Source organism: Phyllostomus discolor, chromosome 7, assembly GCF_004126475.2.
Source record: "Phyllostomus discolor isolate MPI-MPIP mPhyDis1 chromosome 7, mPhyDis1.pri.v3, whole genome shotgun sequence".
Classification (NCBI taxonomy): domain Eukaryota; kingdom Metazoa; phylum Chordata; class Mammalia; order Chiroptera; family Phyllostomidae; genus Phyllostomus; species Phyllostomus discolor.
This window is the reverse complement of record NC_040909.2, coordinates 118,044,603-118,056,630: the sequence shown is the minus strand read 5'-3', so window position 1 is coordinate 118,056,630 and position 12,028 is coordinate 118,044,603. Positions and strand designations below refer to the sequence as shown.

The 12,028-nt window shown below is 38.7% G+C and overlaps 1 protein-coding gene across 1 annotated transcript in view; it reads left to right on the top strand.

The window, feature by feature from the left end:
• The first annotated feature begins 665 nt into the window (after nt 1-665).
• Nucleotides 666-12,028, top strand: part of EIF3E (eukaryotic translation initiation factor 3 subunit E) — a 49,516-nt gene continuing 38,153 nt past the window's right edge. The window contains exons 1-2 of the mRNA XM_028533689.2: nt 666-819; nt 11,530-11,644. Of these exons, the coding sequence (XP_028389490.1) occupies nt 730-819; nt 11,530-11,644 (205 nt within the window). The 5' untranslated portion in view covers nt 666-729. The remainder of the gene's footprint in view (nt 820-11,529; nt 11,645-12,028) is intronic.

Here is a 12,028-nt window from a genome sequence, read left to right as displayed (position 1 = left end):
TTAATTCCCATCTGAGTTTTCTCTAACTACCCTTAAAAGGCCCAACCTGACCATCTCCACTAAGTTACAGCTCTTCCAAAACCTGAAATAATTTGACTTCTTTCCTGTCTAGAAATTTGAGAGACCATTACTACATGACAAATAGAAGCTCATATTCCTCCACGCATGTAACTTTCTGGAGAGCAGGGACCTCAACCTACACTGCCTCAGCAATCACTTCTAAGTCTTCGATATATATTAATGGAATGAATTGCAGGGCACGGACAGGCTTTCAAACAGAAGAAACGGGCTGGCGTTCCGCCTTGTCCCAGAGTAGCCTAGAGCAGCGGACCCAAATCTTTTTGGCACTAGGATCCGGTTTTGTGGAAGACGGAGGGACGGGGGCGGAGCTCAGGTGAGCTTTGCCAACCTGCCTGCTAAGGATGGGGGACAGAGCTCAGCAGAACTTCCCCCACAAGCCTGATGCGGGTGGGGGAGCGGGGCGGGGCGACAGGAGGCGGAGCTGAGGCGAGCGTCCCTGGTGGCCCGGTTCGTATTGGTTGGGGACTGCTGGTTTTGCGAGCTGGATGCTCTGCGCATGCGCCATAATTCCCGAGCGCAATTGCCTTAAACCCATCCCTCACCCCGGGCTAGTTTACCAACTACGCATGCGCACCGCGGGGACTGTGTTCCTTTGTCGGCGCTGTCAATAAAGTTTTAGTGAGGAAGGACCCTTCTTTCTTTGGCAAGATGGCGGAGTACGACTTGACTACTCGCATCGCGCACTTTTTGGATCGGCATCTAGTCTTTCCGTTGCTTGAGTTTCTCTCCGTAAAGGAGGTGAGTGGGGCTTTAAGTGCGAGGAAGTTGTGGGAGCGTGTGAGGTGCGGAGCAAGGCCGAAAGGCGGCGGCGGTAGCCCTAGGCCAGAGTGACACACGTGTGGGGCGGCCGCGAGTCTGGTCCCCGGCCGGGCAGTCAGTGCCATCTGGTAGTTTAGTGTTGTCGGAGTTGATTGGTAAGGCGGAATTCGGCCCCGACGAGGGGCAGGGTGACAATATGAAAGAAGTTCAGGGAAGAAAGCTGTCACGGCTTTACTTAAGATGCCAGTGGCCGAGGGACTTCCGCGTCGGTTCATTTCGGAAGTTGATGATTCGCTGCGGCTACGCCGTGGTGACGCTGGAGCTTTACTTAAGATCGACTTCTGGAAGCAAATGGGAGGGTTAGCGATTTTTATTTTTCTTTCGGGACTGGGGGAAGGGTGTACTTGGCTTGCGGGATCGCTTGGATTAATTTTGTTAACACTTAAGTGAGATATCCAGCACTTTTAGTTCCATCAAGTTGTGAGTTCTTTGCGTTGAGTTTTCCTGGTCTTTCGATAAGTAGCCACTTCTACATGTGTAGCCTATTTTGTCGGATGGGGACAGGGATCCCAACCACCCCAAAAAAGCAAAACCGACAAGTTTGAACCTGACAGTTCTTTCCCGTTACAGACACACTTCCAATGATTTGAACTGGTGGTTGACGTTCATTTAGCTACTCAAGAGATGTTGAATAAATACTATGTGACTCTGGTACCTCATTCTTAAAAATGTCTCAGCACCAAAAGTTTTGAAATACTCAGCTTAGGTTATACTTTGAGTTTATTGGGAAATTGATGTATTTTAGTAATGAAAGTAGTACTACTGTGATGAAGGGATGAGAACATACGCCAGAAAAATAAATGAATTCTGTTTGTGGAAGCAAATTACAGCGTAAGTCTACTTGGGACGTCTAGATTTGGGAAACAAATTGGCTGACCCAACAGCAATGGGACACAACAGCCCTAGAAATAAACACTGTATTGTTCTGATAACTTTTCAGGTCTTTTTGGTGATTAAGGTTTATCAGATAGAACCCTTAAATTCGTATGATACTCTTCCAAATACATATAGAAAACTCTTAAGTTGTTAATGTTAAGGAATACCAAGTTTATTTTCAAAATGTTCAGAGATGTCTTAGAAAGCTTTATCTTGAAAGGATATATTTTTGCCTTGGTTTTTCTTCACATAGGATGTACTTAACATCTCTATTTTAGAACTTGGCTATAACAGTCCAGTCTGCGTTCTGTTTTCTTTTCTGGATAAGTAAGGATAATTCACCACAACTCAAGGGACAGAAATAGCTATAGTTTGAAATCCTTTGCCAGCTCTTTGCAGAAATGCTTCTAAACAAACCAAACTTTGTTTTCTTATAATGTATTTTTTATGCTTTCATTCTTCAAGACAGATAAAAGGGAGGAATATTCAAGTGTAAATTAGTATTTCACAGGGCAAAACAAAAACCATAAATGGCAGCTGAGACTCAGTGTAACGGGTCCAGTGCTTCCCTCCGAGAGAAAGTTTGTGAGATGGCCATAATGCACCCAAGAGAAAGACCAGACAGTTGCTGGGATATTTGCTCAGCAGTTTACTAAGTACAGGGCTATTGTGGAACTGTAATACATCCAAGGTGAAGTGCAGATATCTCACTGCTAGAATCATACCTATGTTTTAGAACAGATAAAGATCTATAAATATAAGGCAAAATAATGTGTCAATGAAGTACTGGCAGAGTGCTATCAAAATTGAGATTCTAGTCAGTGGACAGAAAGGACTTTGAGGAAGAGAGGCTACGGGTTTTGAAAGCTAGGTTGCTACGAGAGTCCGTGATCATGATACGTGAGGGCAGTTCGATACAGTGGAAAATATAAGCTCCATGAGAACAGGAACTTTGTTCTTTGCTGTGTTCTCAGCACATGAAACAGTCTGGCATGAAGGCATTTAATGACTGTTTAATAAATGAGTAAGGGAACACACATTTGTGTCTACTGTTTTTTAATCTCATGTAAAGTGGAAGGTCAGGTAATGTTTAGGGTTCTGGGCACTGGAGTCCTATGTGGATCCTGGCTCTGTCACTTAATACCTCTGTGCTCTGGAGCTGTTTCTTTTTCATCTTAACAAAGCATATTCTCATTCATAAAGTGTTGATGCTACCACTAGCCTCATGGGGTTGGAAAAATTACATGAGATAAATGCACAAATGACAGGGGAACCAAAAAACCCTGGAATTTATTTATAAAAAATTGTGTATTCTTACATATTTAACTTCAGTCACCTTCAAAGTAGTCTCTATTTGATGCTGTATACTTTTTGAGGCATTTTTTCCACAGCTCAAAACAGTTTTTGAACTCGTCGATTTTGATGCCTTTTGGTGGTTCTGCCGTTTTTTGTCTTACCTCTTCCTCCTCTGCAAAGCATTTTTTTACTGGGGCTTTTTTCACCGGGAACACAAGGGAAACAAAAGTCACTCCTGGTGAGATGGGGTAAATAGGGAGGGTGGGGCACTGGGGTCATGCCGGGGGGTTTTGGTCAAAAACTGCTGTGCCGCACTGGTAAATAACCCATCATGAAATTGGCAAATGCATTGAAAGACTCTTCAGAAATATTCACTGAATCCAAACGCAGCCTCAGAACAATGCCAACTGGTACACTGATACAGATAGGTTCCTAGAACCTCAGCTACCAGGCGTGGGGGGCTGGGGGGTGCTGTACTGCAAGGGGCCTGCCCTCCAAAAAATAATTCTGGGCTTTTGGGGGGTCCCCCGTGGTAAAGCACTTAGCCTTGTGGGACAGAGTAAGTGTTCCTAAATGTTTTCTGTTAGGAGGTTAGCCCATCCTGTATCAGAGGGGAATGAGACAGCCAATTGGGGTTTTAAGGAGTGAGGTAAAGATGAAAATAGTGACTGAGGAAACAGACTAAAGACAGTAGAAGGATTGGTAAGTGTGGAGGGCCCAGCCGAGATTGGGAATTATACATTTATAGAGCTAATGGTGGTCATTCTCAGAGTGAGGGGAGCAGTGGAAGGTTATTGGAGTAGTGTAGAAATATTTGGAGGTAGTCTTATAGGTAAATAATTATCCGGAGATCAATTTAAAAAGGATTAATGATCAACAAAGAAAAGCACAAATGTGACTGAATATATATTGCCTAGTTTTGAAACATTTTATAGTCATAGTCATCCTTAGCCAGAACATAGAAAATAGATGACTTTTTTTTCCCCAGAGGTAGAGATTGACATTGAATTTTATTTGGTTGGGAAAAGAGGATGGAATCAGTGATACCACTAAAAAGAAAAATCTTTGAACTAACCAAAAGTGATAGCTAAACTAATGTAGAAAGTTACAACCAAAAAGGATGATACAAAAATTAGAAAGAGCAGAGGGTAAGTTCAGGATAATGAAACATTTTTAAATTGTTTATTTATTTATTTTATTATTAATTTTTTAAATGTTAATTGTTGTTCAAGTACAGTTTTCTGCCTTTTACTCCCATTCCAGCCCACCCCTGCCAGCCCTCCCCACCTCCCTCCTGTTTCCAACCCCCCCCTTGTTTTTGTCCATGTGTCCTTTATACTTGTTCCTGCAAACCCTTCCTCTTTCCCCTGAAATTCCCTCCTCTCTCATCACTGTCAGCCTGTTCTCTATTTCAGTGTCTTTGGTTATATTTGGCTTGTTTGTTTTGTTGATTAAGTTCTTGTTAAATGTGAGATACGGTATTTGTCTTTCACTGCCTGGCTTATTTCACTTAGCATAATGCTTTCCAGTTGCATCCATGCTGCTGCAAAGGGTAGGAGCTCCTTCTTTCTTTCTGCTGCACAGTACCACAGTTTTTTGATCCATTCATTTACTGATGGGCACCTAGGTTGCTTCCAGCACTTAGATATTGTAAGTTGTGCTGCTATGAACACTGGGGTGCATAGGGTTTTTTGGATTGGTGTTTCAGGGTTCTTAGGATATAATAATCCTAGCAGTGGAATTGTCGGATCAAAAGGCAGATCCATTTTTAGTTTTCTGAGAAAACTCCATACTGTTTTCCATAGTGGCTACACCAGTTTGCAATCCCACCAACAGTGCACTAGGGTCCCCTTTTCTCCATGACCTCTCCAACACTTGTTGTTTGTTGCTTTGTTTATGATGGCCATTCTGACTGATGTGAAGTGGCATCACATTGTGGTTTTAATTTGCATCTCTGATAGCTAGCAATACTGAGCATTGTTTCATGTGTCTCTGGGTCTTCTGTATGTCCTCCTTGGAGAAGTGTCTGTTCAAGTCCTTTGCCCATTTTTTAATTGGGTTGCTTCTTCTTAGAGTGGAGTTGTGTTGAGTTCTTTATATATTTTGGAGATTAAACCTTTGTCTGAGGTATCATTGGCAAATATGTTTTCCCATATGGTTGGTTCTCTTTTTATTTTGATACTGTTTTCTTTAGCCATGCAGGAGCTTGTTATTTTGATGAGAACTCATGTGTTTATCCTTTCCTTTATAACCCTTGCTCTAAGGTAACATATCAGTGAAAATGTTGCTGCGTGAAATATCTGAGATTTTCCTGCCTATGTTCTCCTCTAGGACTTTAATGGTGTCATGACTTATATTTAAGTCTTTTATCCACCTTGAATTTATTTTTGTGTATGATGTAAGTGGTGCTTGAGTTTCATTTTTTTGCACATAGCCGTACAGCTCTCCCAACACCATTTGTTGAAGAGGCTATTTTTACTCCATTTTATGTTGCTGCCCTCTTTGTTGAATATTAATTGACTGTAGAGACTTGGGCTTATTTCTGGGCTCTCTGTTCTGGCCCATTGGTCTATGTGCCAATTTTTATACCAGTAACAGGCTGTTTTGATTATAGTGGCCTTGTAATAGAATTTGGTATCAGGTATTGTGATCCCTCCTTCTTTGCTCTTCTTTCTCAAAATTGCAGCAGCTATTGGGGGTCGTTTATGGTTCCCTATACATTTTTGAAGTGTGTGTTCTATGTCTGTGAAATATGCCATTGGTACTTCAATAGGTATTGCATTGAATCTATAAATTGCTTTGGGTAGTATGGACATTTTGATGATGTTAATTCCGATCTATGAACATGGTATATGTTTTCATTTGTTTGTGTCTTCCTTGATTTCTTTCTTCAGTGTTCTGTAGTTTTCTAAGCACAGGTCTTTTACCTCCTTGGTTAGGTTTATTCCTAGGTATTTTATTTTTCTTGTTGCTATATCAAATGGGATTTTTTTCTTGATTTCTGCTTCTACTGTTTCATTGTTGGTATACAAAAATGCTTTTGATTTCTGGATATTCACTTTATATCCCACTCTTTTGTGAGCAGTTTTTTGTATACCAACAAAATCCAGAGTCCATAGGATTTTCTGTGTACACTATCATGTCATCTGCAAACAGTGACAGTTTTGTTTCCTCCTTTCCTGTTTGGATGCCTTTTATGTCCTTTTCTTGTCTGATCACTGTGACTAAAACTTCCAATACTGTGTTGAATAGAAGTGGTGAAAGTAGACAGCCTTGTCTTGTTCCTGATCTTAGTGGAAAAGATTTTAGTTTTTGTCCATTGAGTATGATGTTGGCTGTAGGTCTCTCATAAATGACCTTTATTATGTTGAGGAATGCTCCCTCTATTCCCACTTTACTGAGTGTTTTTATCATAAACAGGTGCTGTACCTTATCAAATGCTTTTTCTGCATCTATTGATATGATCATGTGGTTTTTGTCTTTGCTTTTGTTTATGTGGTGTATTACATTTATTGATTTGCAAATATTGTACCATCCTTGCATCTCTGGGATGAATCCCACTTAGTCATGGTGCATGATCTTTTTTATATATTGTTGGATGCAGTTTGCCAATACTTTGTTAAGGATTTTGGCATCTATGTTCATCAGTGATATTGGCCTGTAGTTTTCTTTCTTTGTTGTGTCTTTATCTGGTTTTGGGATTAGGATGATGCTGGCTTCAAAAAAAGAGTTTGGGAGTCTTCCATCATTTTGGATTTTTTTAATAGTCTTCGAAGGATAGGGGTTAGCTCTTCCTTAAATGCTTTGTAGAATTCCCCTGTGAAACCATCTGGGGCAGAGCTTTTGTGTGTCGGGAGTTTTTTTATTACTGCTTCAATTTCATCTGCTGTTATTGGTCTGTTCAGGCTTTCTGCTGTTTCTTCATTGAGTTTTGGAAGATTATATTTTTCTAGAAATTTGTCCATTTCGCCTAAGTTTTCAAATTTCTTGGCATACAGTTCTTCATAATAATTTCTTACAATCCTTTGTATTTCTGCAGTGTCAGTTGTAATCTCTCCTCTTTCATTTCTGATTGTGTTTATTTGAGTCCTCTTTTTTTCTTGATGAGCCTGCTTAAAGGCTTGTTGATTTTGTTTTATCTTTTCAAAGAACCAGCTCCTGGATTCATTGATCCTTAGAATTGTGGATTTAGTCTTTTTAGAACCCATTGAATTCTGCTCTGATCTTGGTTATTTCCTTCCTTCTACTTGCTCTGGGCTGTCTCTGTTGTTGTTCCTTGAGTTCTTGTAGGGGTAGGGGTAGGTTGTTTGTTGGAAATGTTTCTGTCTTTTTTAGGTAGGCCTGTATCGCTGTGAACTTCCCTCTCAGTACTGCCTTCGCTGTGTCCTATAAGTTTTGGGTTGTGGTGAGTTCGTTTTCCTTTGTTTCCAGAAACTTTTTGATTTCTTCCCTGATTTCATACTTGACCCATTCATTGTTTAATAGCATGCTATTTAATTTCCATGATTTTGAGTGTTTTGGGTTTTTTTTTCCTTGAGGTTGGTTTCTAGTTTCAGTCCCTTGTGGTTGGAGAAAATGCTTGATACAATTTCAGTTTTCTTGAATTTGTGTTGAGGCTTGTTTTGTGGCCTATCATGTGGTCTATCTTTGAAAATGTTCCATGTGCATTTGAAAAGAATGTGTATTTAGCTTTTTTGGGATGAAAGGCTCTATCTATGTCAGTTAAGTCTACTTCATCTAGGGCATTGTTCAATGCCACAGTATTATTGTTGATATCTTGTTTGGAAGATCTGTCCATTTTTGACAGTGGGGTGTTAAAATCCCCTACTATAATTGTGTTGTTGTCAATATCTTTCTTGAAGTCCTCTAAGGTTTTCTTTATGTATTTGGGTGCTCCTATATTGGGTGCATATGTATTTACAATGTTTATGTCTTCTTGGTGCATTCTTCCCTTGACTACTATGAAGTGACCTTCTGGGTCTCTCTTTATGGCCCTTTTTTGAAGTTTATTTTGTCTGATATGAGTATTGCTACCCCAGCTTTTTTTTCTGTCTGTTTGCTCAGAAAATTTGTTTCCAGCCCTTCACTTTCAGTCTTTGTAGGTCTTTTGTCCTGAGGTCTCTTGTAGGCAGCATATGTGTGGGTCATGCTTTCTTATTGATTCAGCTATTCTGTGTCTTTGATTGGAACATTTAACCCATTTACGTTTAAGGTTATCATTGATAGGTACTTATTCATTGCCATTTTTGTACCTGTGTTTCTCTCTCTCTCTCTTTTCCTTCCTTTCCTTAAAGCAGCCCCCTTAGTGTCTCTTGCAGAGCTGGTTTGGAGGAGGTGTATTCTTTTAGACTTCTTTTGTCTGGGAAGCTCTTTATTTGGCCTTCTATCTTGATTGAGAGCCTTGCTGAGTAAAGTAGCCTCGGTTGCAGGCCTCTGGTTCTCATTACTTGGAATATTTCTTGCCATTCTCTTCTGGCTTGGAGCCTTATCTGGGCTCCCTTGTATGTTACTTCCTGTTTCTCCCTTGCTGCCTTTAAGATTCTCTCTTTGTCTTGGAATTTTGCCATTTTAATTATGATGTGTCTTGAAGTGGGCCTCTTTGGGTTCCTCTTGATTGGGACTCTCTGTATTTCCTGAATTTGTGTGTTGAATTGTTTTTTGAAAAGATAAAGAGGCTTTGATTTGTTGTTCTACTTACTTATGTGTTCATTAGTTGATTCTTGTATGTGCCCTGACCAGGAATTGAACCTACAACCTTGGTGTATATGGCCCATGCTCCAACCAGCAGAGCACGGCGCAGATTATGTAACACATCATTTTAATGATAGTGGTAGAACCTATGATGAATTTAAGTTGGAAGTCTTAGAGATGAGGTACTGGATGAAAGTTGTTATAATTTGCAGGATAAAGGAATATTAAGGCTTGGGGATTTTAAAGAATTATCATTGTGGATGTAGGGTTTGTGAAGGATAATAGCAAGAAGAGGTGTCAAAGAAGATTTTTAATCTGTTTAAAAGTAGGAGCTGTTTTTAAGAGGTAACTAGACCCATGGTTGGGAAATTATAGCCTGTGAACCAAGTACAGACCTCTCTGTCTGTTTTGTATGGTCTGTAATCTAAACATTTTTAACAAATGAACTTCTGCAAACATTTTCAGTAATGGAACACTAACTTTGTTACCCCAATTAAGTGGAATAGTTCCTGCCCCAAAAGAATTCCATACTTATCATTGGTAGATCTATATTACACAATATTTTAATCCATTATTATTATTACATATTTTTATTTTGGAAAGAAGAATTGTGAAAATATGTTTCTCACAGTACTTCTACATAGTGTCCTTGATTTTTGTTTTTTGGCTAGCAAAGTATAAAATATTCATTATCTGCCCTTTATAGAATAAGTGTGCTTTTGAGCCAGAATTTACAGAGGGTGACATAAGTAGAGGCCAGTAATATCTGATGACAGAGGAGCAATACTTTGAATCTGCAGCTGAGAGAGACAATACAAGTTAAAAGCTATTGATGGGTGGCAAGGAGAAGTGGCAGGCTAGGAAAAGGATGTTTTCACCTAAGACTAGGGTTTGTGTAGGGAAAACTGAACAGAAACTTCAGTTTTTTTAGTAACCTTTTTATCATGTATAACATTTATACAGAAAAGCACAGAAATAGAATTTGTTTTCAAAGTGAGCACAATCCAGATCAATAAGTAAAACATTACAAACATCCTAAAACCCCCTTTTTTTTTACCCCTTTTGGTCATTACTCACACCTCCCAGAGGTAAGCACTAGTCTGATGCTGGAACAGTTTGCCTAGTTTTGATTTTATATAAATGGAATTAAGCATTCACCAGCATGTACTACTTTGTTTGACTCCTGTCGTTCAACATTGTTTGTGAAGGTCATTCACATTTTAGGGTGGCAGTAGTTTGATTTTAAATGCTGAATGTTAATCCGTTTTGTGTGTATGTCACAGTTTGTTCAGTCTAATGTTGATAGACTTGGCTGTTACAAATAGCGCTGCTGTGAACATTATTGGAGATGTCACTTCTCTTGGTACCTTGGAGCAGGATTGCTGGGTCAAAATGTATGTTTAACGGTGGGAGATAAAAAATAGCTTTCCAAAGTGGTTGCCCACCTGCCAGCAGAATAAATGTTTGTTACTTCTATACCAACACTGATTTTGCCAAGTTTTTTTAGGTTTTGGTGTGGTTTTGATTTGCATTTGCTTTTATGATTAATGAAGCTGAGGACCTCTGGAATGTTTGTTGGCCATTTAGTTAAATTTTTGTGATGTGCCTATTAATCTTTTAGTCATTTTCAAATTGGATTGTCTATTTTGTAGTAGTTCTTCATGTGGTTTGGAAGATCCCATTTTGATCTCATAGCTAAACCATTTCACCACCTTCATCTTTTCTTCTCATGGTGTTAAGTGTGGGATCCTCCTTTGTTTTTTCCCTTGGCAAAAAAATTAAATTTAGTATAGATGACTATTTGATTAAAAAATTATTTTTATTTTGATTGCTTTCTCTCTCCCTGAGTACTGTTGTGTAGAATCTCTAAATGTTGCTTAATATACTTCCTGTTGATGTGAGTTTGCTTATTCAGTCCCTGTGCTATGGGTTAAATTATATTTCTTGAACTCTTTGCAAAGCAAAACCTGATGTGACATGGTTGAGTTAGACAGTGAGTGCTAAATATGTTTCAGTGGTGTGAATGGTGAACCGTTATAAAGAATTGTAACTAGTGAAAAAATATGTGGGAGTAAAGGAGAGGCTACGGAGAGGCTGCCTTAAGTAGAGGTGGGTAGGCATCATGCAGATGTGATAATACTAAAATGGTTAATAAACTAGTTAATTTCTAATGACCTGGATGGGGAGAAGAGACAACTACATTTGCTTACCAGTGAAGTTTGTGTGGTTGTTTATTTAAGCACAGTCTTGTTCTAGAAATGATAAAAGATGGCTTATAGGGACATAAAAACAAGATACCATATTTTTCGGTCTATAAGACACACACACAACACCCCCACCCCCCAGCCATTTGGGAGGAATAATGGTTGTTACTGCTGTTGTTGAGTTCTGTTTACATTTACATTGGTAAAATACTATGTTATTTCTGTTATTAAATATTTTACCACATTTTTGCTTCAAGAATTTTTTTCCTATTTTCCTCTAAAACCTAGGGGCATCTTATGGTCCAAAAAATATGGGTAATCAGAAGTAGGTGGGAATGGCTGTGCAGTGTACAGTTGCTTTCATTGTTAAATTATTAGGTAGATAAAATATATGTTTCTGCAAGTTGATTGCTTGCTTTCTCACAAGAGGTTGAATTAATATATGTAGTATTTTAAAAATAGTGTTTCAGGAGGTGTACTTCTAGGTGAACTAATTTTAGTATTGATCATTTTATATGGAGGAACTGCAGTGTATTTATTAGAAAGTAATTTTCTCTTGCAGATATATAATGAAAAAGAATTATTACAAGGAAAATTGGATCTTCTTAGTGATACCAACATGGTAGACTTTGCTATGGATGTATACAAGAACCTTTATTCTGATGATATTCCACATGGTAAGTTTTGTCGTTAAAACTGAAGTTTGTCTTGTGAACTGAGGATGTGTGGATTAAAGTTTTGTGATTTATAGAAGAGGTTTAACCAAAAGTCTTAATCATTATTTAAAAGTTCTTGGATGAAAAGTAATGTTAAGGTTATAGGTCTTTTAAAACATACTATTTTCTCACAGTAAAAGGTGTAAAACTACTTTAAAACATGGTGATCAAAGACCTTTAGTTCAAAGTATTTAGTTCATAGTATCAAAGTTATGCTTATGAATCTATTGTTACCTTAGAATTACCTGAGAATGTCACAGTTTTTTGGTTTGCTAACTTTTTCAGCTAGCATCTTGTGTGCCTTAGAGATTTTTCATCTTGAAGCATCTGTGTATATAGCCATGG